We start from the raw sequence: 27,394 nt of genomic DNA on the forward strand, positions 1-27,394 counted from the left end.
GGTTTGTTCTCACTGGAACAACAGAGGTTGAGGGGCGACCTGATAGAGGTTTACAAAATTATGAGGGGCATAGACAGAGTGGATAGTCAGAGGCTTTTCCCCAGGGTAGAGGGGTGAATTACTAGGGGGCATAGGTTTAAGGTGAGGGGGGGCAAGGTTTAGAGTAGATGTACGAGGCAATGTTTTTACACAGAGGGTAGTGGGTGCCTGGAACTCGCTACCGGAGGAGGTGGTGGAAGCAGGGACGATAGTGACATTCAAGGGGCATCTTGACAAATACATGAATAGGATGGGAATAGAGGGATACGGACCCAGGAAGTGTAGAAGACTGTAGTTTAGTCGGGCAGCATGGTCGACACGGGCTTGGAGGGCTGAAGGGCCTGTTCCTGTGCTGTACATTTCTTTGTTCTTTGTTCTTTAAAATAAATTAATTTTTTCCAATTCAGGGGCACTTTAGCGTGGCCAATCCACCTACCCTGCACATCTTTGGATTGTGGGGGCAAAACCCACGCAAACACAGGGAGAATGTGCAAACTCCACACGGACAGTGACCCAGAGCCGGAATCGAACCTGGGACCTTGGCGCCGTGAAGCAGCAGGGCTAACCCACTGCGCCACCGTGCTGCCCTTTCACAGTAACTTCATTGCAGTGTTAATGTATGCCTACTTGTGACAATAAAGATTATTATTCTTATTATGGGTCTTATTTGCTAAGTGTACAGAGTGTATTGAGTATAGCTCAAAAGATTCCGAACAAAAAACGTACCTTCATACGTCAAAACAACATCTCTGTATATACGGACTATTCATCTGACTTGCTTTTATTAAGAACTCATAGCTGATAGAATTTTTGGTGTTTGTAAATTAACTTACTTATTGTACAAATTCCAATGGTTTCTTTGGTACAGCCTTAAGCTTCTCTTCAGAGGACCTGGATTTGAATTCCAACCTTGGTCTATCTCACATTTAGCAGATAATTTTGAAGTCTGTGCTGCCGATTTGCAGGCTTGTCCATCTCCAGCACAAAGTGGACATTTAGACGTGCTATTCTCAGTTTTCTGACCACTCATACTAATCACGAACAATGCATACCTAATGGGAACCCAGTAACAGGAGGGAGTAAGCCTGTTCCACCTTTCAATTAGATTGTGGCTAATCTGGATCTCAGCTCCATTTACTTACCTTGGTTTCATATCCCCCAGTTCCCTGACCTAACAAAAAATTCCAATATCCGATACCAAAAGCAATATAGTCATCTTTCAACTCAGCTTCATTCAGTGACTGGGTTTCAGCACAACAGGAAGAAAATGAAACCATTAGTGATGCTATTTATATTGCGCATTACGCTAAAAAAAACTATGAATGTTTGCCAGTGCATTACAAAGCACTAATTTAATCAAGCAGTACTGCTTACATTCATGAATTGCTGAAGTTTAATTGTCAATGCACTTGTTTAAATGACTGCTTTGAGCATTGCTAACCATCTACGATATTCTTTATAGATTATTGTACAATATTTCTCTGATCTATAATATATTATGTCTGTGTAAATCTATGCTGTGTGTTTCTCACATAACCACGTTATCTGAACTCGAGAATACTTTAACAGAATGCAAAAGCTGAACATCCGTGAATTTTCAATTATGGACCTTTCTGAAGCAAAGTTGTGATGAGCAAACGATTCTGAAGCATGCCCACCCCTGTAACATTGAAAATAAGAACATATTCTATTCTAAATCCCAACATAGGCAGCTATCCTTTATATTAATGCTTTGAAAATGGAAAAGTGTAGAAAGCAGCAACAGTTAGACATATCCATTACATTTCTTAATTCACCTCTCACAAATTGCACTTAGTGAGCAATGACTTGACAGTGAATTAGTTCAGTTGCACTTTAAGTTCTATGGAAAGCCATACGCTACTGGAATAAGCAGAGCGTCACATCTGAATAGTGAGGTTGGGATAGTTGACATTGGTTTGAAAGCTTACTATAACTAATGAATTGAAGGCCATCACACTTTCCCAAGTAAATATTCCCCATATAGTTCCTCAGCACTAGCACCCAGCTTGTAAAGGTAGGCCAACCTGGGATGCAATTACGATAATTCTCTCCCAAGTTGCTTTCAATGCCTGCTTTATGGGATTCTGACTGAAGATGCACTTCTGTGAAGCAGGGGTAGTAGCCTATCAGTTTTCGTAAGTGTTACAAACATGCAATTTTTGCATAAAGATAGTATAAAGGTATTTTAATGGTACATTTCTGATTGCAAACCTTTACATTGAGTTTAAAAACCTTTCACAAAATGGAGATATGGACAAACACATGGCACCTGCATTTGTTAATTCATTGAACAAGACTCATATCTGTATTTGTTCATACATTGAACAGACTCATATCTTGAGAGCTGACTATGAAGAGTAATTAAAATGCAAAGGGACTTCCGGTGACGGCGGGCGGGAGGCGGCCGCACAATGGAGGGCTCCCGTTCGGCAATGGCATTTTTGGGGCTTTAAGCCCCGTCCCAGGGTCCACGGAGGCGGCAGAAGCAGGGAGAAGGCACGGAGGAGGCACAGTGAAGACACAGGAGGAAAAAAAGAACAAAGAAAAATGTCGAGGGTGAGCAAGAAAACGGCCGGAAAAAAAACAGCTGAAGGTCCGTCGGGGAGTGGAAAGGTCACCGCGGGGTCACCAAGGAAAATGGAGGCTGGAGCACCAGGGAAGGCCGCACTGCTTACAGCTGAAGAAATAACTAAGGTGATGGCTGGGGAATTTGAACACCAGTTGGCGCAGATTGCGAAATGCATGGAGACGGTGAGGAAGGAGATGAGGGAGGTTTTGAGTGCGCTGGTGGAGGAGGCAGTTTCCCCGGTGATGACGGCGGTGGCGAGCACAGTGGTGGAGGTGCGAGAGCAAGGGGAGGTGCTGAAGGAAGTGGAGGAGACGTTATTGCAGCACGGTGATCAACTTGCCTCGAATGGGAAAGAGATGCGGAAGGTGATGGATACTAACAAGGATCTGCGAGGAAAAATGGAAGACCTGAAAAACAGATCCAGGCGACAGAATTTGAGGATTGTGGGGCTGCCCGAAGGAGTTGAAGGACCGAAGCCAACTGAGTATTTTGCCGCGATGCTGGCAAAACTATTGGGGGAGGGGGAGGATCCCTCCCGATATGAACTGGATCGGGCTCATTGGTCGTGGAGGCCTGTACCAAAGGCGAGTGAGCCGCCAAGGGCAGTGACTCTGTGCTTCCATAGGTACAGTGTGAAGGAGAAGGTCCTGAGCTGGGCCAAGCAGAAGCGGGTGGTGCAGTGGGCTGGAGCTGGTATACGTGTATACCAGGACTTTACGGTGGAGCTGGCAAGGAGGCGGGCTGCCTTCAACCAGGTGAAGAGGGTACTGTACATTAGCAAGGTGCGGTGCGGCATTGTATATCCAGCGAAGCTGAGGGTGACTTACAAGCTCAGGGACTTTTATTTTGGAACGGCGGAAGCAGCGGAGGAGTTGGTGAAAGCAGAAGGACTGTGGCAGAACTGACAAATTGAGGAATGGCCATGTGCCGATGTAACCTCATATAACCTCTTTTTTGTATCACTGCGCGTGTGTGTAGAGACTAAAGGAGCCAATGTGGTATATATTTGGGCAAGGGAAGGGACGGGACTTTCACTCGAAATGAGGGCTCTTTGGGGTGTAGGTAGATATGCGGGGTTTGTGTGCTAAAAGGGGATCTTTGGGCTTTCCTAAGGCCGGGCAAGTGGGAAAGGACCCGGGCGGGGGCCTCCACGCTGGCGGGTTTAAGCCGGCCAGTGAACGGGAGTGAGGTGGGGGAGGGGCTGCGGCCATCGGAGCCTGGCAGAACAGGGTCCGAGTGGTCTAGCCGGGGTGGAAAATTGGGGGGAAGGAACCGAGGTTGGGAGGAGGAGTTTTACAAGAGGCAGTGGACGGGAGGAGCTGGAGACCGGGGGTGGGTGGGGGCGAGCTGTGTAAGATTAAGGGTGACTACGGGTAATCCCTGATGCCTTTTTGTCATTTGTTTATGTAAACATGCGGGTTGAGGTTTGGGGGTCGGTGGGTAGATGGGATTGTTGTTATTATGGGGACTGACATATCTTGCTGATTATTGTTTATTGTTGATGGATGTAAATGTGGGAGAAAATGTGAGAATTTTTAAAAATTTAAAAAATTTACAATGCAAAGTCTCTTTCATGATTTCTAATGAAATTTTGAGGTGTAAAAATCCCTGGGCGGGATTTTCCCCTACCCGGCGGGGCGGGGGTTCCGGCATAATGAGTGGCAGGAACCACTCCGGCATCGGGCCACCCCCTTCTGCCCCTTTAGGGGCCAAGCCCTCACCTTGAGGGGCTAGGCCTGCGCCGGAGTGGTTTCCGCTCCGCCGGCTGGTGGTAAAGGCCTTTGGCACCACGCCAGCCGGTGCCGAAAGGTCTTCGCTGGGCGACACATGCGCAGGAGCATCAGCAGCTGCTGACGTCATCCCCGCGCATGCGCAGGGGAGGGGGTCTCTTCCGCCTCCGCCATAGTGAAGACCATGGCGAAGGCGGAAGAGAAAGAGTGCCATCACGGCACAGGCCCGCCTGCAGATCGGTGGGCCCCGATCGCGGGCCAGGCCACCGTGGGGGCACCCCCAGGACCCCGGAGCCCGCCCGCTCCGCCTTGTCCCGCCGTTCAAAAGGTGATTCAATCCATGCCGGAGGGAGAGGGTTGACAGCGGCGGGACTTTGGCCCATCATGGGCCGGAGAATCGCCGGGGGTGGGCCCGTCGACTGGCGCGGCGCGATTCCCGCCCCTGCCGACCAGCGCGGTGCGATTCCCGCCCCCCGCTGAATCTCTGGTGGTGGAGAATTCGGGACACGTCAGGCTCCCCGGCCCCCGGCGATTCTCCGACCCGATGGGGGGTCGGAGAATCGCGCCCCCTTTTACTTCTCAAGGAAGAGGAGGCAGGAAGGGACTTCACAGAACGTCAACATAATTAACGTTTTTGCCTGGTGAAACAATTATTCCTTGAAAATGAACACACAGCCAAGTTTGTGTTTTTTGAACTCTCTAAAGGAGGCTGGAATAAACTATCTTGAGAGGCAGTGTGCAGAACTCCTAGGAAGAACTTTGAGAAACAACATCAGAAAAGGTACTTGATTAAGGAAGCCAAAAAGGTGCTCAGAAGTTCTGGCCAAAGAGTCCAAGTAATCTGCAAGCACTGTAACTGCAAGATTAGTGAGGAATAGAAAACCTTTCTATTCAAAACCTGCTGACTTTCTAAGATGGTGTATGTACAGATGTACAGATCACTACAACCCCCAAGACAAACTCCCAAATATTCAACTACAGAAACCATCGCAGCTGATGAACAAAACTCTTCAACTTCAATGCTTCACTCCAGACAACCAACAATTCACCTGAAAGCTGTGGGCATTCACAAATTTAAAAAGGGAGCCAAATACTGACACACACACACAATTTCAGAGCTATGAACCAGCTAATCCCGTCCAGTAGGATCATCAACTTTGATGTTCAATCGAAAAAAAAACTGAAATTCAAATTTGGACATTTTACATGAAATATTAATACTCTGTCATAACAACGAAAAAGAAAACACAATTCTTGGAAGTAGCACTTCCAAGCATTCTTAAACACCACAAGCCATATTATCCTTCTGTTATAACCTGCCTGCTACCATTGGCTGGGGACTAATGACAATTCCACAATCCTGTGGGAGTATGAGCTTCCCCAATGAGGGGGGCGGAGAAATCATTAGCAGACTCCCTGTATAAATAAAGTTGGCCAGTTTGGAACCAGCAGGAAGGAGTGAGCAGCAAGCCAAGTTGCTGCTGCTGCTGCTGTTGTGTATATATATGTTATTGTAAATAAACGTTATTTCTTTGTATCCTTAAAACTCATGCTGGATTCTTCGTGGCCCTCACAAAACCTTCCTTCCCACGACTCTAGCTGTTTTGCTCATTAGTTTATGATGATTTTGTTCCTGCTTCCAAATTGGATTTAAGCATGAACCTCAACTCTGCGAATAAAAAAAATATTAACTAGAGCAGAAAAGATCATTGCAATGATGAAGCTAATTAAAGTCATGCTAAAATTGATCAGGTGTAAGTTTACTTCAGCTTAGTATTCATACGAACACATTCTTTCACAGCTCTTTTTGATCAAATATATTGGTTTAGGCTCAGTAAAACAGTGCAGTCTTATTGGCCTGTTTAACCCTGAGCTATGCTTCAAATGCCGTAAATTACCCATCACCCAAAACAATCTATGTTCACTTCCTTAACATCTGCTTCCAGCCCCATGCTATTGAAAATCTCATCAATGTTACATGATCTTCAATTTCTCCAATACACTACTTTCTTCATCTCAAGTTCTTTATGCATTCTCTAGCTTGCCCAAAGTATCAAAATCCATAGCCAACCCACCAAGCATCCGTTTCCTCGACCAGCTTTTGACCTCAATTGCTTTGATTTTGACATATTCATCATCATCAACAAGTCCCCTCAAATCTTTCTGGCTCTCGATCATCCTTCAGCTTGATATACCAGCTCATATTCTTCCAACCAATGCTTAATGAATGTTTCCACTTCCCTTCGCCCAACTATTGGTGCAAAGTCTTCAATGGTCATTGCTCTAAAGCTCACCAACTTGCAATATTTCTCAACACCTTCAAACACTGTTCTCTACCACCACACCTTCTAATTACCTCCTGAAATCTTTTAACACCTGCCAAGATAGCTCCATTCTGCCTAAGATCTTGAGATATTTTGCAATATTATAATCATTGTCAAAGTTCAAGTTGTGTTACAGCCTTGCAAAACTTTCTTTTGAAAATGTACAAGTACTAAAAAATGATCAGCAAACAGAATTATGTGTAAGTACGAACTATAAATAGTATTTTTAAAAAAACTTTAATATAATTTTTTAAAACAATTAAGATACAGGCCAGACATACCTCGGACAAGATGGTAATCCTTCCCCTCCAATATTACAAGTTTCTTTTTCCTTGAGATTGGGACAATCTTTGCCACCTCCTATAGCTACATGCTTTATAAATCGAATCTTGCTTCTGTATCCCGGAGAATAGTCAGACGATTGACAGGTTTTAGTGCATGAACTCCATCCAGACCATTCAGAAAATTCACAGTCAGTAGGCATGACGCATGATTGGAAGATCGCAGGGGTGTCACCATGAATACAAAGGCTAAAGACAAGAAACAATGAGAAAGTACATCAGTATTAAAAAATCTAAACGACTTCCAATATATTCATGAGACAACAATCCTTAATAAAAAATGAAAAGTTACTTATTATTGTGTATATATATCAGGTAATTGTACAATCTGTTGTGGAGGATTTAACGGTCTTGACTATTACAGCATTTCCACTTTAGCATCCCACTTTGTGTCAGATACTGCGATTGACACATGATTTCCAGGCTGATATTTTTTCAATAAAACGTTCCTGAAGTGGGAATTGTCGTGTTATTCACCCTGGGATAACACGGACTGCAACTGGATGCAGTTGTACTTGAAAGTAGACTCCAAACTTTGATGTAGTTCAATACGCCTTATTGAACTTGTTAAGCAGTGCACACAGTTCGCTGTGGGTTTGACACTCTACTAATCTAAGTGTGCTTACTATAACTAACTAGACCAGACTAGCTCTGAGACACGTGTAGAAGGTGCTAACTGATATATACATCATGACTGTCACTACAGTTGTCACCAGTGGAAAGAGGCAGAGTGTTGATGCCTCGTGTGTTTTATAGTGGGAGGCCAACTTCTAGTGTTTTGCCTGGTGATTGGTTATGTTCTGTCCTGTGTGTTGATTGGCTGTACTGGGTGTCTGTCACTGCCTGTCTGTATCTCATTATGTGCATGAGTGCATATCATGACAGGAATGGGCAAATATTGAACATGATGATCGGCAAATACATGAAAAAGAATCTCTAGGATCTCATTGTAAAACTAATGCTGGCTGCACTCAGTAACTATACCAGCCATTACATAGATTTTACCAAAACAGTTGACTTGTTACGTACGATAACGCCACAATCATTGTCTCCTGTCCTTTTATTAACATAATTTAGAAATTGCAGAAATACAGTAGTATTATTTCATTAATAACCTAATCATTGTGGCAATTAATTATTGTACCAATAAAAGCAATAGACCACTACATTCGGGATTTTAGTGTGACGCTGGTGGGGGAAAACAAGGCAAGAAAAAGAATGATACCCCATTCCCATTGCCAGGGTGACATGCTATTTCTAGTTCAAATAGTTTAACTACTAAATATAATTGCTAATTATTGGTGAATGTTTTTCTAAACTTGAAAGGCTAATTAACTAACCAAAGTACAGTAGAGGTGGCAGGGCAGGTGATGAGTTTCAGCTATAGCATATGGGAGCTGATGGAGACCGATGTGATTCACGGCAGCCACACAGTAAATGTCTACAACTCGAGGAACTTCAATTCAGATTTGATGAGCTGGAGTCCAGGTTTCAGACATTGTGATGCATTGGGAAGGGGGGCATTTTGTTCTTTGTTCCAAGAGGAAGTCACACCCCTTAGGTTAGGTAAATCATATTTAATCTGTGGTCAGGGGAAGGAGGATATGACTGTGACTGAGGCAGGTATGGGGATCGAGAAAGTAGCACTGGAGGAATATCAACTCCAGTGCTTGTCCAACAGGTTTGAGTGATCTGGAGAACCGCTCCAGGCAGCAGAATTTGGGGATTGTGAGGCTGCCCGAAGGCATTGAGGGGACATGAACCATGGAATATGTAGCCAACATGTTCGAACAGTTGGGTCGGGGCTTGGGGGGAGGTCTTTGACTTGAAGTGGACCGGGCCCATCGGTCATTGAGGAAGAAGCCGAGAGCTGGGGAGCCACCAACGGTACAGCTCCATTGATACTTGGACAAGGAAAAGATCCTGAGGTAGACAAAGAAAACCAATGAATGTTACTGGGAAGGCCATACTGTCTGAATCGACCAGGACTTGGGAGTGGATCTGGCTAAAAGAAGGGCTGAGTTCAACAAGGCCAAGGCCTTTTCTGGAGCAAGGTACAATTTGGCATGATGTACCTGGCTAGCTTATGGCTCACGTATGGGGGAAGAGAACACTATTTCATACGCTAGAGGAGACAAGTGACTTTATAAGGGATCATGGACTGGAGAACATTTGAGGATTCTGGGTGGGTTCACCTGCATGTCTGAGTTAAGGTATTGTGCTCAGGGGTGTGAGTGCTTGTTTATTTTTTTGTTTGCTGCTGTTGTCAATGCACTTTGTTCCCTAAATATATAGTTTTATAGATTTGTGATACCTGCCACCCCGCGTGTGGGGTACAGGCATTGGCTGCATTAAAACATTTGTTGGGTATTGTGGGGAGCATGTGGGGGTGAGAGGTAATGTGGGGATGAGAGAGCTTGGGGTACACGATTAAAGGAGGGTTGGGCCGGGAGTAGTATAAGGGTCTTTTTGTAATTAAATGTTCAGCCTTGGGTGGGGATCACCCTGCTGGCAGACACACTGGTTAATGAGAGTGGAGTGAGTGGGAGAGCGGCGGCTGGTTATTTCGGTGGGAGAGGGTGGGTTGTTTTCTATGTTTTTCAAGTGGGTGGGGATAGTGATCCAGGGGTGGTGGGGTTTTCTTTGTTTGGGATTGTAGAAGAGAGAGCGGGAGAGGGGTGGGTTGCTAATGACAAAGGTTCCTTTATGGAGTCATTGGATGGAGGGGGATGGCAGGGGCCATCTTGGGTGGGTCCAGGAAGTGGATGAGGTAGGGACCTGGAGGAGCCCATTAGGAGTAGGGAATGGCTGACCAGAGTGGAAGAGGGATTTCAAGCCCAACGACCAGACTGGTCTGATAGAATATGTGGGGACTGAATGGGCCACTGAAAAGATCTCAGGTGTTCACCCATTTAAAACGTTTGAAGGCAGACAAGATTTTTCTGCAGGAGACTCGACTGAGGGTTGGGGACCAAATGAGGTTGAGGAAAGGGTGGGTAGGACAAGTGTTCCATTTGGGGTTGGATACGAAGATGAGGGAGGCTGCGGTGTTTGTTAAAAAGAGGCGTTTTCGAGGTGTAAGCAAAGTGGGGGAGCCAGGACGAAGATACGTGATGGGGAGTGGAAGGTTGGAGGAGGCTTCTGTGGTGTTAGTGAATGCCTGCGCTCCAAACTGGGGTGATGTGGGATTTATAACAAGGCCAAGAGTGTTGGCGAGGGTTCTGGATTTAGATGCACATCGGGTGATTACTGGGGTGGGGGGGGGGGGGGTGTTTGAACCTAGGCTGGACTGGCCATGCTTCAAATCCCTGAAAGTGTTGGGGGTGGTGAAGGGGTTGTTTGGATTAATGGAGCGGATGTGGGGGTTGGGGGGGGTGAGTGTGGATCCATGGAGGTTTGTGCACCTGAGGGCGAAGGAGGTGTCTTTTGTATGTACACTGGAGTGTACTCCTGTATCGACTTTTTAAATTATGGATAAGGCACTACTTTCTGGGGTGATAGGATCGGAATACTTGCTGATTGTCCTATCAGACCACACGACACACTTCATGGAAGTGTGCACTCAGCGACCGCTGTGGAGGTTAGATGTGGCAGTGTTGTTGGATAAGGGGGCATGTGAGAGGATTGAGGCAGCTATAGACATGTATGTAGACTTCATAAGAACAAGGAGGCCTCTCCCTCAATGTTTTGCGAAGCATTGAAGGCAGTAGTTTGGAGGGGGGAGCGGAGTGAATCTCGATGAAGGCACATAGGGAGAAGGTGGAGAGGATGGAAAGACAGGGATTGGTGGAGGCCATTTTGGCAGTGGTCCGGCAGTATTTGGCCACCCCAGGGAAAAGGTTGTTGAGGGAGAGAAAGAAGTTCCAGAGAACTGTTGTTGATGGGGAAAGCGGTCGGCCAGCTGCATCGGGTACAGGGGGCTTTATAAATATGGAGAGAAGGCCAGTAGGTTGCTGGCACACCAGCTGAGGTGGTAGGTGGCTTCGAGGGCGATTGAGCAAATAAAGGATGCCAAGAGCAGGGTGGTGCCTGGTCCAGATAAGGTGAATCAGATGTTTGAGACCTTTTACTGGGGGTTGTATAGATGGAAGCCCCTGTTGGGGACTCAGGCATGAAACAGTGCTTGGACGGCCTGGATTTCCTGGTAGTGGAGGAGGGGAAAGTGCAGGGGTTGGAGTCCCCACTTGGGGTGGAGGAGGTGATGAGGTGCATTCATTCAATGAAATCTGGGAAGGCTGAGGGCCCAGATGGATTCCCAGTGGAATTTTATAAAACGTTTGCGACGGAGTTGGAGCCTCACCTAATGAAAATGTTCTATGATTCGTTAGCCCGGTGGGAGCTTCCGCCCACATTGGCACAAGCTTTGGTTTTGCTCATTTTGAAAAAGGATAAGGATCCAGAGGAGTGTGGTTCTTATCATTACCAAATACAGGTGCAAAATTGCTGGCTAAGGTGCTGGCAGCACGCTTGTAGGATTGTGTGCTAGGGTGATAGCTGAGGACAAGATGGGGTTTCTGATGGGGCAACAATTGTTGAGCAATATCGGGATATTATTGAATGTGATGATCATGTTCCTGACTGGTCAGGAAATGCAGATAATAATTTCCATGAACGTGGAGACGGCATTCGACTGGGTTGAGTGGGAGTATCTATCTGAGGTGTTAGAACAAAAAACAAAGAAAAGGACAGCACAGGAACAGGCCCTTTGGCCCATAAGCCTGCGCCGACCATGCTGCCCGTCTAAACTAAAATCTTCTACACTTCCGGGGTCCGTATCCCTCTATTCCCATCCTATTCATGTATTTGTCTGTCAAGATGCCCCTTGAATGTCACTATCGTCCCTGCTTCCACCACCTCCTCCGGCAGCGCGTTCCAGGCACCCACTACCATCTGTGTAAAAAACTTGCCTCGTACATCTCCTCTAAAACTTACCCCTGGCATCTTAAACCTATGCCCCCTAGTAATTGATCCCTCTACCCTGGGGAAAAGCCTCTGACTATCCACTCTGTCTATGCCCCTCATAATTTTGTAGACCTCTATCAGGTCGCCCCTCAACCTCCGTTGTTCCAGTGAGAACAAACCGAGTTTATTCAACCGCTCCTCATAGCTGATGCCCTCCATACCAGGCAACATTCTGGTAAATCTCTTCTGTACTCTCTCTAAAGCCTCCACATCCTTCTGGTAGTGTGGCGACCAGAATTGAACACTATACTCCAAGTGTGGCCTAACTAAGGTTCTATACAGCTGCAACATGACTGCCAAATGTTCAATGTTGGGACGGTTTGGGTTTGGACCGGGGTTCATTGACTGAATTCGAACATAGAACATAGAACAGTACAGCACAGTACAGGCCCTTTGGCCCACAATGTTGTGCCAACCATTTATCCTAATCTAAGATCAACCTAACCCACACCCCTTCAATTTACTGCTCTCCATGTGCCTGTCCAAGAGTCGCTTAAGTGTCCCTAATGACTCTGACTCCACCACCTCTGCTGGAAGAGCATTCCACGCACCCACCATTCTCTGTGTAAAGAATCGACCTCTGACATCTCCCCTATACCTTTCTCTAATCACCTTAAAATTATGTCTCCTCATGACAGCCATTTCCGCCCTGGGGAAAAGTCTCTGGCTATCCACTCTATCCATGCCTCTCATCACCTTGTACACCTCTATCAAGTCACCTCTCTTCCTTCTTCGCTCCAGTGAAAAAAGTCCTCGCTCCCTCAACCTTTCTTCATAAGTCATGCCCTCCAGTCCAGGCAGCATCCTGGTAAATCGCCCCTGCATCCTCTCCAAAGCATCCACATCCTTCCCATAATAAGGAGACCAGAAGTGGACACAATATTTCAAGTGTGGTCTAACCAGTGTTTTATAAAACTTCAGCAAAACCTTGTGGCTCTTAAACTCAATCCCCCTGTTAATAAAAGCCAACACGCCATACGCCCTCTTAACAACCCGATCAACCTGGGTGGCAACTTTGAGGGATCTATGTACGTGTACCCCAAGATCCCTATGTTCGTCCACACTTCCAAGAATCCTGCCTTTTACCCTGTATGCAGCATTCAAATTCGACCTTCCAAAATGAATCACTTCACATTTATCTAGGTTGAACTGCATCTGCCACTTCTCAGCCCAGCTCTGCATCCTATCAATGTCCTGTTGTAACCTGCAACAGCCCTCGACACTATCTACAACTCCACCAACCTTTGTGTCATCTTCAAACTTACTAACCCATCCTTCCACTTCCTCATCCAAGTCATTTATAAAGAACACAAAGAGCAGAGGTCCCAGAACAGAACCCTACGGGACACCACCGGTCACCGACCTTCAGGTGGAATACTTTCCATCCATTACCACTCGCTGTCTTCTTTTGGCCAGCCAATTCTGTATCCAGGCAGACACATTTCCCTGTATCCCATGCCCCCTAACTTTCCGAATGAGCCTACCATAGGGAACCTTATCAAATGCCTTACTGAAATCCATATACACCACATCCACTGCCCGACCTTCATCAATGTATTTCGTCACATCCTCAATGAATTCAATGAGGCTTGTGAGGCAGGACCTGCCCCTCACAAAGCCATGCTGACTATCTTTAATCAAACTATGTTTTTCTAAATAATCATAAATCCTATCTCTCAGAATCCTTTCCAGTATTTTGCTCACCACAGACATAAGACTGACTGGTCAGTAATTCCCAGGGATTTCCCTATTCCCTTTCCTGAACAGGGGAACAACATTCGCCTCCTTTCAATCATCAGGTACTAGTCCAGTGTAGAGTGAGGACACAAAGATCATCGCCAATGAATTAGGCTGTGGTACAGGGCCCCCATGGCTGGCGTTCGCACTAACTCAACAGGTTTGGGGCATTTTCGTTTACACAGGAGTACAAGACAGGGATATCTACTCTCTCCATTACTTTTTGCGTTGGCGTTTGAGCCGCTGGCAATTGAACTTAGGACATTGACAGAGAGGAGGGTAATAGAGAGGGGGGAGGGGTCGAGGCAGAAGATTCAAGTACTGGAGCAAGGCGTGCAGCAAAGGTATACCAGACCGATTCCTGGTATGGCAGGCCTGACATACCAGGAGAGATTGAGTCGGTTAGGAAAGTATTCATTGGAGTTTAGAAGAATGAGGGAGGGTTCTCATAGAAACCTATAAAATTCGAACACAACTAGGCAGGGTTGACGCAAACAAATGTTCCCGACGGTGGGGAGTCAAGCACTAGGGGGTCACAGACTGAAGATACGGGCTAAACTCTTTAGGATTGCGATGAAGAGAAATGTCTTTGCCCAGCGGGTGGTGAGTCTGGAATTTGCTGCCACAAAAAGTAGTTAAGGCCACATCATTGCATGTTTTCAAAAAGTAGCTCGATATAGCATTTGGATGATCAGTCGTGATCATAGTGAATGGTAAAACAAGGTTGAAGGGCCGAATGGTCTACTCCTGTTTCTATGTTTCTGTCTCCTCAGTGTTCAAGAGGAATTGGAGTCGGAAAGAAAGGATCCAGCTGTTGTGGCCACATGGTTATCAACGACAGAGGTAGAACTAAAAAATATATACTCCTAAGTGTGAGCAGCTAGGGGATAAATTTAAAAGCAGAATCACAAAGGTAATAATCTCTGGATCACTGCTTTATCCACGAGCAAATTGACACAGGGTAAGTAAGATCAGTGAGTTGAGAGATTGGTGTGGGACAAATGAGTTTCAATTCATGGGTCATTGACACAGAGAGAAGCTGTGCCATTGGCACAGCCTTCACTTGAACCACACTGCAGCCAGGATCCTGGTGAATCAAATAACTAGGGCTGCAGAGAGTACTTTAAACTAAATGGCAGGGACAGGGTTCATGTGAGGGAAGATTTAGAAAACTAACGAGAAACTACAGGATAACGATACAGGGCAGCGATACAGGTAATGACAAACAGAAGGTGACAGGAAGGAAGAAAACATACATAAAAATATAAGAACTTGGAGCAGGAATAGGCCATCTGGCCCTTCGAGCCTGCTCCGCCATTCAATGAGATCATGGCTGATCTTTTGTGGACTCAGCTCCACTTTCCGGCCCAAACACCATAACCCTTTATTCCTTCATGAAAACGTTTAATGAAGGAGCCTCAACTGCTTCACTGGGCAGGGAATTCCATAGATTCACAACCCTTTGGGTGAAGAAGTTCAAACATAATATGCAAACAAACATAAGGAACAGGAAATAGGGCCAGAAAAGGGAAAATGGCAAAAAGACAGAATTAAAGGCTCTTTATATGAATGGATTTGTAACACGATGAATTAACAACACAAATTGAAATAAATGGGCACTTACAAAAATTAAGTCACAGGATAGAGGCATTGCTGGAATGGTCAGCATTTATTGCACATCCCTAATTGCCCTGAAATGGCTTGCTCGGCAATTTCAGAAGGCAGTTAAGAGTCAACCGCATTGCCGGTGAGTCTGGAGTCAAAAGCAGGCCAGATCCAGTGGAGGTAGCAGATTTTCTTCCCTCCCAGAATAACAATCAATGATAGTTTCATGGCATCATTACTGACACTAGCTTTTGGCTCCAAGTTTTATTCATTATCAACTCTCACTAATCAATTCAATTTTATTAATTCAAATTCCACCAGTTGCCTAGTCCGGTGACAGTACCACTGTGTCACCATCTCTCCATAAATACGATGGCCATTACAAAGATGCGCGTGCGAACAAATTTATGAAGGCTAGGGGCAGAATATTCAAGGACACTTGACATTGTGGGCGGTATGGTAGCACAGTGGTTAGCAATGTTGCTTCACAGCACCAGGGACCCGGGTTCGATTTCCAGCTTTGGTCACTGTCTGTGCGGAGTCTGCACGTCCTCCCTGTGTCTGCGTGGGTTTCCTCCAGGCTCTCCGGTTTCCTCCCACAAGTCCCGAAAGACGTGCTGTGAGGTAATTTGGACATTCTGAATTGTCCCTCAGTGTACCCGAACAGGCGCCGGAATGTGGCGAGTAGGGGCTTTTCACAGTAACTTCATTGCAGTGTTAATGTAAGCCTACTTGTGACAATGAAGATTATTATTATTATGGGAGGGTAGGAAGAAAGGAAAAAGGGGTGGGGTAGCTCTGTTGATAAAATATGAGATTATTAAATTAGTGAGAAATAATTTTGATTTGGAATATCAAGATGTACAATCAGTGTGGGTGGAAATGGTAAGGGGAAGAATTCATTGGTGGAAGTATTTTTTCGACTCCCTGAATAGTAGCTACACCATAGAACGGAATATACATCAAAAAATAATGGAGGTTTGTCAGAAAGGAACGGCAATGATCCTGGGAAGCTTTAACCTTTACATCGATTAGAAGAATAAAAGTGACAAAATGACCTTGAAGATCAGTTCGTAGAGTGTATACAGGGCAGCCTCATACAAACCTTAAAAGACGGAAGTGAAGCCCCGACCTCGATTTGGAGCCGACCTGGACCTTGGAGCTCCCAACCCGGCCTAACAACTGACGCCAGTCCCTGGATCATCCGGCCCAGTCCCTGGAGCTCCCGACCCGACCCCCGATGAGGAGACCCAGCCCAAGTCGAACCCGAGAGACCCGCCCAGCGACCCGACCCGGAGAGGCCCGCTCAGCAACCCGACCTACCTGGAGATGGAAGAAAGAAAAATCCACGTGGAGGCCCGACTGGGCCTACTTCAAGACCTGACCTCAGGAGTGCCCAGGGAGGAAAAGACCACGGGACTCAGCCCAACCTGCCTCAGGAAGCCCCTGCCCACGACCCAGGACCTCCGAAATGGCGGAGACCCTGCGCGAGGACCCAAATGCGCTGCAAGGTATTCAAGTGCCCGCAGAACGCAGTGAACAATCCGGATTGCAAACATGTCCCCCTAGCAACCCCTCTACCTCAACCAGCACCCTGGACCCCGCCAGACGCAAGCACCTACCTTCCACAAGGTCAGACATCTCCCATCAGATCCCAGGATCATCCAACAGCAGCCGCCGACTGAGGAAGTGAGGGAAACGCGGTGGTCTGCAGGTTAGACTGAAGCAACGCGGTTTCAAGACCCCTCTCCCCAGCTTACTCATGGCAAATGTCCAAGCGATCGAAAACAAGCTGGATGAACTTAACGCCAGACTTACCTTTCAGAAGGAAGTAAGAGACTGCTGTGTGCTCTGTTTCACAGAGACATGGCTCACCCCCGCCTCACCAGACTGTGCCATACATCCTGAAGGCTTTTTAATTCACCGGGCAGACTGCACCGCGTCATCAGGCAGAGCGAAGGGTGGAGGAGTTTGCTTCCTCATCAACTCCTCCTGGTGCTTGGATGTGGTGACCCTGGCGACCTACTGCTCCCTGGACCTGGAATACCTGACCGTGAAGTGCTGCCCATATTATCTTCCACATGAGTTCACTTCAGCCATTATCACAGCGGTCTACATCCCACCCCAGGCAGAAATGCGGAAGGTGCTGGACGAACTGTACACAGTTATAAATAACTACGAAACAGAACACCCGGAGGCCTTGTTCATCATGGCCGGAGACTTCAACAAGGCCAACCTCAAGAGTACTGCCAAAATTCCACCAGCACATCTCCCCCACCAGGGGCGACAACACCTTTGACCACTGCAACTCAAAAATCAAGGGTGCCTACCGTTCCATCCCCCGACCGCACTTTGGGAAATCAGACCATAAGACGGTGCTCCTTCTCCCGGCATACAGCCAGAAACTCAAGCGGGAGAATCTAGCTAAGAAGGTCGTGCAGTGCTGGTCTAAGGAAACTGAAGAGCTCTTACGTGACTGCTTGGAGACAGTGGACTGGTCCATATTTAAGAACTCAGCGACCAACTTAAATGAGTATGCCACCACCATCACAAACTTCATCAGCAAATATGTGGTCGACTGCGTGCCAAAGAAAGCAGTACGTGCATTCCCCAACCGGAAAACATGGCTCAATCGCGAGAGTGACTCCCTACTGAAGGACATATCTGAGGCGTTCAAGTCAGACGACCCTGACCTACACAAGAAATCCAGGTACGACCTCCGCAAAGCCATCCGAGATGCCAAGAGAGAATATCAAACCAAGCTAGAGTCACAGACAGACGCTCGGCGATTGTGGCAAGGACTAAACAACATAATGGGCTACAAAGCGAAGCTGAGCAGTATCTCCGGCAGCAGCGCACCCCTCCCCGATGAACTCAATGCATTCTATGCTCGGTTCGAGCAGGAAACCAAGGATCCACTGTTGAATGCCCCAGCAGCCTATAACTCACCCATACCCACTATCACAGCTTCCAAAGTCAGATCGGCCTTCCTGAAAGTGAACCCTCGGAAGGCGACGGGCCCAGATGGGATCCCTGGTCGTGCACTCAGAGCCTGCGCAGACCAGCTGGCAGAGGTGTTCGCGACATCTTTAACCTGTCCCTACTCCACTCCGAAGTCCCCACCTGCTTCAAGAAGACCACCATCATACCGGTACCAAAGAAGAACCAGGCAACGTGCCTCACTGACTACCGTCCTGTGGCCCTGACTTCAGTCGTAATGAAGTGCTTCGAGAGGTTGATCATGACGCGTATCACCCCCATACTCCCAGAATGCTTTGATCCACTACAATTCATATACCATCGCAACCGGTCCACAGCAGACGCCATTTCCCTGGCCCTACACTCATCCCTAGAGCATCTCGAAAACAAGGACTCCTACATTAGACTCCTATTTATTGACTACAACTCCGCCTTCAACACCATAATCCCAGCCAAACTCATATCAAAGCTCCAAAACCTAGGACTTGGCTCCCCACTCTGCAACTGGATCCTCGATTTTCTGGCCAACAGACCACAATCAGTAAGAATGAACAACAACACCTCCTCCACAATAGTCCTCAACACCGGCGCCCCTCAAGGCTGCGTACTTAGCCCCATACTCTACTCCCTGTACACACACGACTGCATGGCAAAATTTGGTTCCAACTCCATCTACAAGTTTGCTTATGATACGACCATAGTGGGCGGGATCTCGAATAACGACGAGTCAGAATACAGGAGGGAGATTGAGAAACTAGTGGAGTGGTATAGCGACAACAATCTCTCCCTCAATGCCAGCAAAACTAAAGAGCTGGTCATTGACTTCAGGAAGCAAAGTACTGTACACACTCCTGTCAGCATCAATGGAGCCGAGGTGGAGATGGTTAGCAGTTTCAAATTCCTAGGGGTGCACATCTCCAAAAATCTGTCCTGGTCCACCCATGTCGACGCTACCACCAAGAAAGCACAACAGCGCCTATACCTCCTCAGGAAACTAAGGAAATTTGGAATGTAAACATTAACCCTTTCCAACTTTTACAGGTGCACCATAGAAAGCATCCTATCTGGCTGCATCATAGCCTGGTATGGCAACTGCTCGGCCCAGGACCGCAAGAAACTTCAGAGAGTCGTGAACACCGCCCAGTCCATCACACAAAGCTGCCTCCCATCCATTGACTCCATCTACACCTCCCGCTGCCTGGGGAAAGCAGGCAGCATAATCAAAGACCCCTCCCACCTGGCTTACGCACTCTTTCAACTTCTTCCATCGGGCAGGAGATACAGAAGTCTGAGAACACGCACGAACAGACTCAAAAACAGCTTCTCCCCCGCTGTTAACAGATTCCTAAATGACCCTCTTATGGACTGACCTCATTAACACTACACCCTGTATGCTTCATCTGATGCCGGTGCTTATATAGTTACATTGTATACCTTGTGTTGCCCTATTATGTATTTTCTTTTATTCCCTTTTCTTCCCATGTACTTAATGATTTGTTGAGCTGCTCGCAGAAAAATACTTTTCACTGTACCTCAGTACTCGTGACAATAAACAAATCCAATCCAATAATGGACTCTAAAATCTTACCAGTGCTGCATTCACTGAGGAGCCTTCTTTTGAATTAGCTGTTGAACACAGCTCCCACAGTGCTATGCTGAGGAACAACATCAACGACAAGTTCTCTTCATGTCCAAGGCAGTATTTGCCCACAAAACCAAAAGTTCTACATTAGCTGTTAAGTTCTTTGGAGCATCTTGAGGTTATGAAAGGTGCTGTAGTCTTTCTTGTTTTATAAATACAAGTCTCTTTCTCTTAATGATTACATTGGATGAAAAATCCTGTTCAATCTCAATTAATGGCCACATCTGACCAGTAAAAGTTAAATAAAACTGCTTTGCAGACCCTTGTCCCAAAGCAGCAGACACTCCAAATAAACAGTAAACCACTTAAAGAGTTAATAAATTGCTGCTCATCAATGGAGAATCGTGCCTTTAGTTATCAACAGGTTGTGTGGCCACCCACTCTACCCTGGTGTCACATTGCCAATGACAGCTGGAGTGTTTGCAAAATTGGCATGTGACTTATGGTTTCTAGACTCATCTGTTTAACAGAATATAGAATGGCCTTAATTAGTTCTGTGGTGCACAGAATGGGCATCAAGTCTCTTATTCTCAACACTACACAACGTTCTGAATCGGTTGTTTTGTAACTATTGGTTCAGCATATCAACAATACCAAGGCAGGACCAGGTTTTCCAGATGCTGTTGGGATAGCTCAGAACAAAAAGTAAGATTCGATCCTTTCCTTTGAGGAGCAGTTAATTACTCCTGAAATAATTTGTTATGTACGTGCCAACAGAGCCACATTAGGCATGGGTATGTACCATACCACCATCCTGGAACTAGTTCCATGTCTTCACAGGGTATCGCTATTCTAATCTTTTGGGATAAGTCAGAACCCTCGGGATCAATGTTTGAAGATTGCAATGGATTGGATTGGATTGGATTTGTTTATTGTCACGTGTATCGTGGTACAGTGAAAAGTACATAAGAACATAAGAACTAGGAACAGGAGTAGGCCATCTGGCCCCTCGAGCCTGCTCTGCCATTTAATGAGATCATGGCTGATCTTTGTGGACTCAGCTCCACTCTCCGGCCCGTACACCATATCCCCGAATCCCTTTATTCTTTAGAAAGGTATCTATCTTTTTCTTAAAAACGTTTAAAGAAGGAGCCTCAACTGCTTCACTGGACAAGGAATTCCAGAGATTCACAACCCTTTGGGTGAAGAGGTTCCTCCTAAACTCGGTCCTAAATCTACTTCCCCTTATTTTGAGGCTATGCCCCCTAGTTCTGCTTTCCCTGACCAGTGGAAACAACCTGCCCGCATCTATCCTACCTATTCCCTTCATAATTTTATATGTTTCAATAAGATCCCCCCGCATCCTTCTAAACACCAATGAGTACAGTCCCAGTCGACTCGACCTCTCGTCATAATCTAATCCCCTCAACTCTGGGATCAACCTAGTGAATCTCCTCTGCACTCCCTCCAGTGCCAATATGTCCTTTCTCAGGTAAGGAGACCAAAACTGAACACAATACTCCAGATGTGGCCTCACCAACACCTTATACAATTGCAGCATAACCTCCCTAGTCTTGAACTCCATCCCTCTAGCAATGAAAGACAAAACTCGATTAGCCTTCTTAATCACCTGTTGCACCTGCACACCAACTTTTTGCGAATCGTGCACCAGCACACCCAGGTCCCTCTGCACAGCAGCATGTTTTAACATCTTACCGTTTAAATAATAATCCATTCTGCTGTTATTCCTCCCAAAATGGATAGCCTCACACTTGGCAACATTGAATTCCATCTGCCAGGCCCTAGCCCATTCACCTAACCTATCCAAATCCTTCTGCAGACTTCCGGTATCCTCTGCACTTTTTGCTTTACCACTCATCTTAGTGTCGTCTGCAAACTTTGACACATTGCACTTGGTCCCCAACTCCAAATCATCGATGTAAATTGTGAACAACTGCGGGCCCAACACTGATCCTTGAGGGACCCCACCAGTTACAGGTTGCCAACCAGAGAAACACCCATTTGTCCCCACTCTCTGCTTTCTGTTAGTTAACCAATCCTCTACCCATGCTCCACTTTACCCTCAATTCCATGCATCTTTGGTTTATGCAGCAACCTTTTGTGTGGCACCTTGTCAAAAGCTTTCTGGAAACCCAGATATACCACATCCATTGGCTCCCTGTTATCTACTGCACTGGTAACGTCCTCAAAAAATTCTACCAAATCAGTCAGACACGACCTACCCTTTATGAACCCATGCTGCGTCTGCCCAATGGGACAATTTTCCTCCAGGTGCCCCGCTATTTCCTCCTTCATGATAGATTCCAGCATTTTCCCTGCAACCGAAGTTAAGCTTACCAGCCTATAATTACCCGCTTTCTGCCGTCCTCCTTTTTTAAACAGTGGTGTCACGTTTGCTACTTTCCAATCCTCTGGGACCACCCCAGAGTCTATTGAATTTTGACAAATTATCACTAGTGCGTTTACAATTTCCCTAGCCATCTCTTTTAACACTCTGGGATGTATCCCGTCAGGGCCAGGAGACCTGTCTACCTTTAGCCCCATTAGCTTGCCCAATACTGCCTCCTTAGTGATTACAATCATCTCAAGGTCCTCACCTATCATATCTTTATTTCCATCAGTCACTGGCATGTTATTTGTGTCTTCCACTGTGACTGACCCAAAAAACCTGTTCAGCTCCTCAGCCATTTCCCCGTCTCCTATTATTAAATCTCCCTTCTCATCTTCCAAAGGACCAATATTTACCATAGTCACTCTTTTTTGTCTTCTATATTTGTAGAAGCTTTTACTATCTGCTTTTATGTTCTGAGCCAGTTTACTTTCATAGTCTACCTTACTCTTCTTTATAGCTTTTTTAGTAGCTTTCTGTTGTCCCCTCAAGACTTCCCAGTCCTCTAGTCTCCCACTAATTTTTGCCACTTTGTATGTTTTTTCCTTCAATTTGATACTCTCCCTCACCTCCTTAGATATCCACGGTCGATTTTTCCCCTTTCTACCGTCTTTCTTTTTTGTCGGTATGAACCTTTTCTGAACACTGTGAAAGATCGCTCGGAAGGTTCTCCACTGTTCCTCAACTGCTTCACCATGAAGTCTTTGCTCCCAGTCTACCTTAGCTAGTTCTTCTCTCATCCCATTGTAATCGCCTTTGTTTAAGCACAAAACACTAGTGTTTGATTTTACCTTGTCATCCTCCAACTGTATTTTAAATTCCACCATATTGTGGTCACTTCTTCCAAGAGGATCCCAAACTATGAGATCATTAATCAATCCTGCCTCATTACACAGGACCAGGTCTAGGACCGCTTGTTCCCTTGTAGGTTCCATTACATACTGTTCCAGGAAATTATCCTGGACACATTCTATAAACTCCTCCTCAAGGCTACCTTTACCAACCTGGTTAAACCAATCGACATGCAGATTAAAATCTCCCATGATAACCGCTGTACCATTTCTACATGCATCCATTATTTCTTTGCTTATTGCCTGCCCTACCATCCTGTTACTATTTGGTGGCCTATAGACTACTCCTATCAGTGACCTTTTCGCCTTACTATTCCTAATTTCCACCCAAAATGATTCAACCTTGTCCTCCATAGCACCAATATCATCCCTTACTATTGCCCGGATGCCATCCTTAAACAACAAAGCTACACCACCGCCCTTACCGTCCATTCTATCCTTTTGTATAGTTTGATACCCTTGGATATTTAACTCCCAGTCGTGACCATCTTTTAACCATGTTTCAGTAATGGCCACTAAATCATAGTCATTCACGATGATTTGCGCCATCAACTCATTTACCTTATTCCGTATACTACGAGCATTCAGGTAAAGTACACTTATGCTGTTTTTTATGTCTTTGTTATGAATCCTAACACCTTGATCAGTAACTTTTCACAAATTATTTTTCCTCTTACCCTTTCTCCTAATTTTCCTTGTCTTTGAACCCATATCTCTACATAATAACCTGTCACGTAACCTGCTGCCTTGCTCTCCATAATCCATTATACTGTCCATAGCTTTACCCTTCCCTTCCCCCCAACTTGCTAGTTTAAAGTCCTTGTGACCAACCTATTTATCCTATTTGCTAGAACACTGGTCCCAGAATGGTTCAGGTGAAGACAGTCCCAACGGTACAGGTCCCTCCTGCCCCAGTACTGATGCCAATGCCCCATGAAATGGAATCCCTCTTTCCCACACCACTCCTTTAGCCACGTGTTAACTTCCCTAATTTTCTTAACCCTAAGCCAATTGGTACATGGCTCGGGTAGTAATCCAGAGATTATAACCCTGGAGGACCGGTTCTTTAATTTAGTCCCTAGTGTTTGATAATCCCCAAACAGGTCCTCTTTCCTAGTCTTACCTATGTTGTTAGTCCCAACATGGACCACAACAACTGGATCCTCCCCCTCCCTCTCCAAAATCCTTTCAAGCCGATCAGAGATGTCCCTCACCCTGGCATCGGACAGGCAACATATCATGCGGGACTCACGATCTGGCTGACAAAGGATGCCATCAATCCCCCTAATTATAGAATCCCCTACAACTACCACTTGTCTTTTTGTTCCCCCCTCTTGAATGGCTTCCTGTACCACGGTGCAGTGGTCAGTCAACGCATCCTCCCTACAGCCCTCTTCCTCATCCACACAAGGAGCAAGTACCTCATATCTGTTGGACAAGGTCAAGGGCTGAGGCTCCTCAACTCCTAAACTCAGGATCCCCCTACCTGCCTCCCTTGCAGTCACACCACTCTGTCCCTTACCACTGCCCGAATTAACAGAACTTATTCTACCGGGTGTGACTGCCTCCTGAAACAAAGCGCCCAGGTAATTTTCCCCCTCCCTGATGTGCTGCAGTGTGTACAGCTCGGTCTCCAGCTCATCAATTCTGAGCCGAAGTTCCTCGAGCAGCCAACACTTGCTGCAATATTTTTCTGCGAGCAGCTCAACAGATCATTAAGTACATGAGAAGAAAAAGGAATAAAAGAAAATACATAATAGGGCAACACAACATATACAATGTAACTACATAAGCACTGGCATCGGATGAAGCATACAGGGTGTAGTGTTAATGAGGTCAGTCCATAAGAGGGTCATTTAGGAGTCTGGTGACAGTGGGGAAGAAGCTGTTTTTGAGTCTGTTCATGCGTGTTCTCAGACTCCTGTATCTCCTGCCCGATGGAAGAAGTTGGAAGAGTGAGTAAGCCGGGTGGGAGGGATCTTTGATTATACTGCCCGCTTTCCCCAGCCAGCGGGAGGTGTAGATGGAGTCAATGGATGGGAGGCAGGTGTGTGTGATGGACTGGGCGGTTATCACGACTCTCTGAAGTTTCTTGCGGTCCTGGGCCGAGCAGTTGCCATACCAGGCTGTGATGCAGCCTGATAGGATGCTTTCTATGGTGCATCTGTAAAAGTTGGTAAGAGTCAATGTGGACATGCTGAATTTCCTTAGTTTCCTGAGGAAGTATAGGCGCTGTTGTGCTTTCTTGGTGGTAGTGTCGACGTGGGTGGACCAAGACAGATATTTGGAGATGTGTACCACTAGGAATTTGAAACTGCTAACCATCTCCACCTCGGCCCCATTGATGCTGACAGGGGTGTGTACAGTACTTTGCTTCCTGAAGTCAATTACCAGCTCTTTAGTTTTGCTGGCATTGAGGGAGAGATTGTTGTCGCTACACCACTCCACTAGGTTCTCAATCTCCCTCCTGTATTCGGACTCATCGTTATTCGAGATCTGGCCCACTATGGTCGTATCGTCAGCAAACTTGTAGATGGAGTTGGAACCAAGTTTTGCCACGCAGCCGTGTGTGTACAGGGAGTAGAGTAGGGGGCTAAGTACGCAGCCTTGCGGGGCGCCGGTGTTGAGGACTATTGTGGAGGAGGTGTTGTTGTTCTGAGCTTGGAAAATATTTGCAGGGAAATTAGCAAATACACAGGATGGAGATATGATAAATGATGCATAAATACTCACTTTGGCTTCCAGCTGATATGAAATTATTTAAAACGATCCCATTTAGATAGGTTTGCTGCAAGTGATATTTCACAGGAGAGAGAGATTGAAATCATCTCACACTTCTTGCTACCCCTTCACAGTGTCTCTCTATACTTTAAGGTACCTCCACGTTTCATTTAACATGTGTCCATTCATGCAAATGAAATTAACCGGATCATTTGGGTGCTATTTTACCACCGTGTAAATATATCCATTATCGAATGTAAACTAATTATCTTTCATTGCTTCATGCAACAACAACTGGAATGTATGCAAGCCATGAGAATTAGAGTTTAGGCAGGGAGGTGTATCTTCTGTGATAAATGCTCAGTTTAACAGCATTTTAGTAGGATCATAAAAATGTCGTATAGCATTTCTGTGCCTTTTGTGCAGGCATTTCAATTATGTTGTCGGTGATATGTGAAATTTCTGAAGCCAATTATATTTGTATGGGAGAATGGTTGGGTAATCCTGACCTTGCAAGGAGAATCAATGGCAATCTGGAGAACAACTGTGGCAGCACTGAGAAGGGTTATGTAACTTCAGAGGGTAGCAATAGCTTCTGAAAAGACAATAATATTCTTAGAACGGATACCTGCAACAAGCTTACAGAGGGCAGGTTACAAGAGCATGGTGATGATACTGTAACCCAGGGAATGTACTGAGAGCTGCTACAGCCTGACTAAATCAGGATTAGCTTTCAATATCAGTGTAAATATGTATTAAAAAATTTCTACAATATAAAAAGTGTGTTAAAATGATCATGGTAAGCTGAATAGCTTAGTTCAGGTGGACTGACACAATGAGCCAATGTTTAAAAAAACTCTGCTATGGTTATTGAAATTGAGAATTGACATTGTAAACAACAATAGTTTTCTTGAGCTTATTGCCTTAGAATGGATATGCGAATCTATGAGTTAAGTGATAATGTGGCATTGACGTCAGGCATTCATTTATGAGGTACTGTAGGGAACAGACAGGTTGCCCTGAGGGGAGATGTGATTTCCCTGTAACTCACCATGTACATACAGTAAATAATGTAAATAAACTAGTTTTATAAGTAATTACCCTGATATGCCTACTGCTCATCCTTGCTGGAATCCTAACTTAGCACATTCAGTGGTGGCAACATCAGTTTAGCTCGTTGTTGGTGTCATATGACAAGCACCCAAGGTCCAGCACGACTGTAATCTTTCTTTAGCAAGATGCCTCGTCAAGTATCCCAGCGACACATTCACCATAGATAGGTAGCAATGGCGGTACTGCCAGAAGTCTCTGTCCCTACTCCACTTCTTTTCAAGCTTCAAAGATAGAGAGGTTGCATCTGGAAGACCAATCCAAATTGGTTCTTTCCGTTCTCTTGCAGGATCAATACTGTAACTGCCTGTGCCGAATTCTGCCAAAACGGGAGGAAGGGTGAGAAACCAGTCCGCTGCCATTTTGAAATATTTATGTGGCGGCGCGAGGCAATAGCACAAAGAGTAGGATAG

General features: G+C 45.9%; 1 protein-coding gene across 2 annotated transcripts in view; it reads right to left on the reverse strand.

The window, feature by feature from the left end:
- thsd7ba (thrombospondin, type I, domain containing 7Ba) overlaps nucleotides 1-27,394 on the reverse strand; it is a 1,603,431-nt gene that overhangs the window by 1,052,203 nt on the left and 523,834 nt on the right. For both annotated transcript variants that reach the window (XM_072472193.1, XM_072472199.1), the window contains exon 4: nucleotides 6,965-7,213. In XM_072472193.1, coding sequence (XP_072328294.1) covers nucleotides 6,965-7,213 — 249 coding nt within the window. The remainder of the gene's footprint in view (nucleotides 1-6,964; nucleotides 7,214-27,394) is intronic.

This window comes from Scyliorhinus torazame, chromosome 2 (assembly GCF_047496885.1).
Source record: "Scyliorhinus torazame isolate Kashiwa2021f chromosome 2, sScyTor2.1, whole genome shotgun sequence".
NCBI classification, from domain to species: domain Eukaryota; kingdom Metazoa; phylum Chordata; class Chondrichthyes; order Carcharhiniformes; family Scyliorhinidae; genus Scyliorhinus; species Scyliorhinus torazame.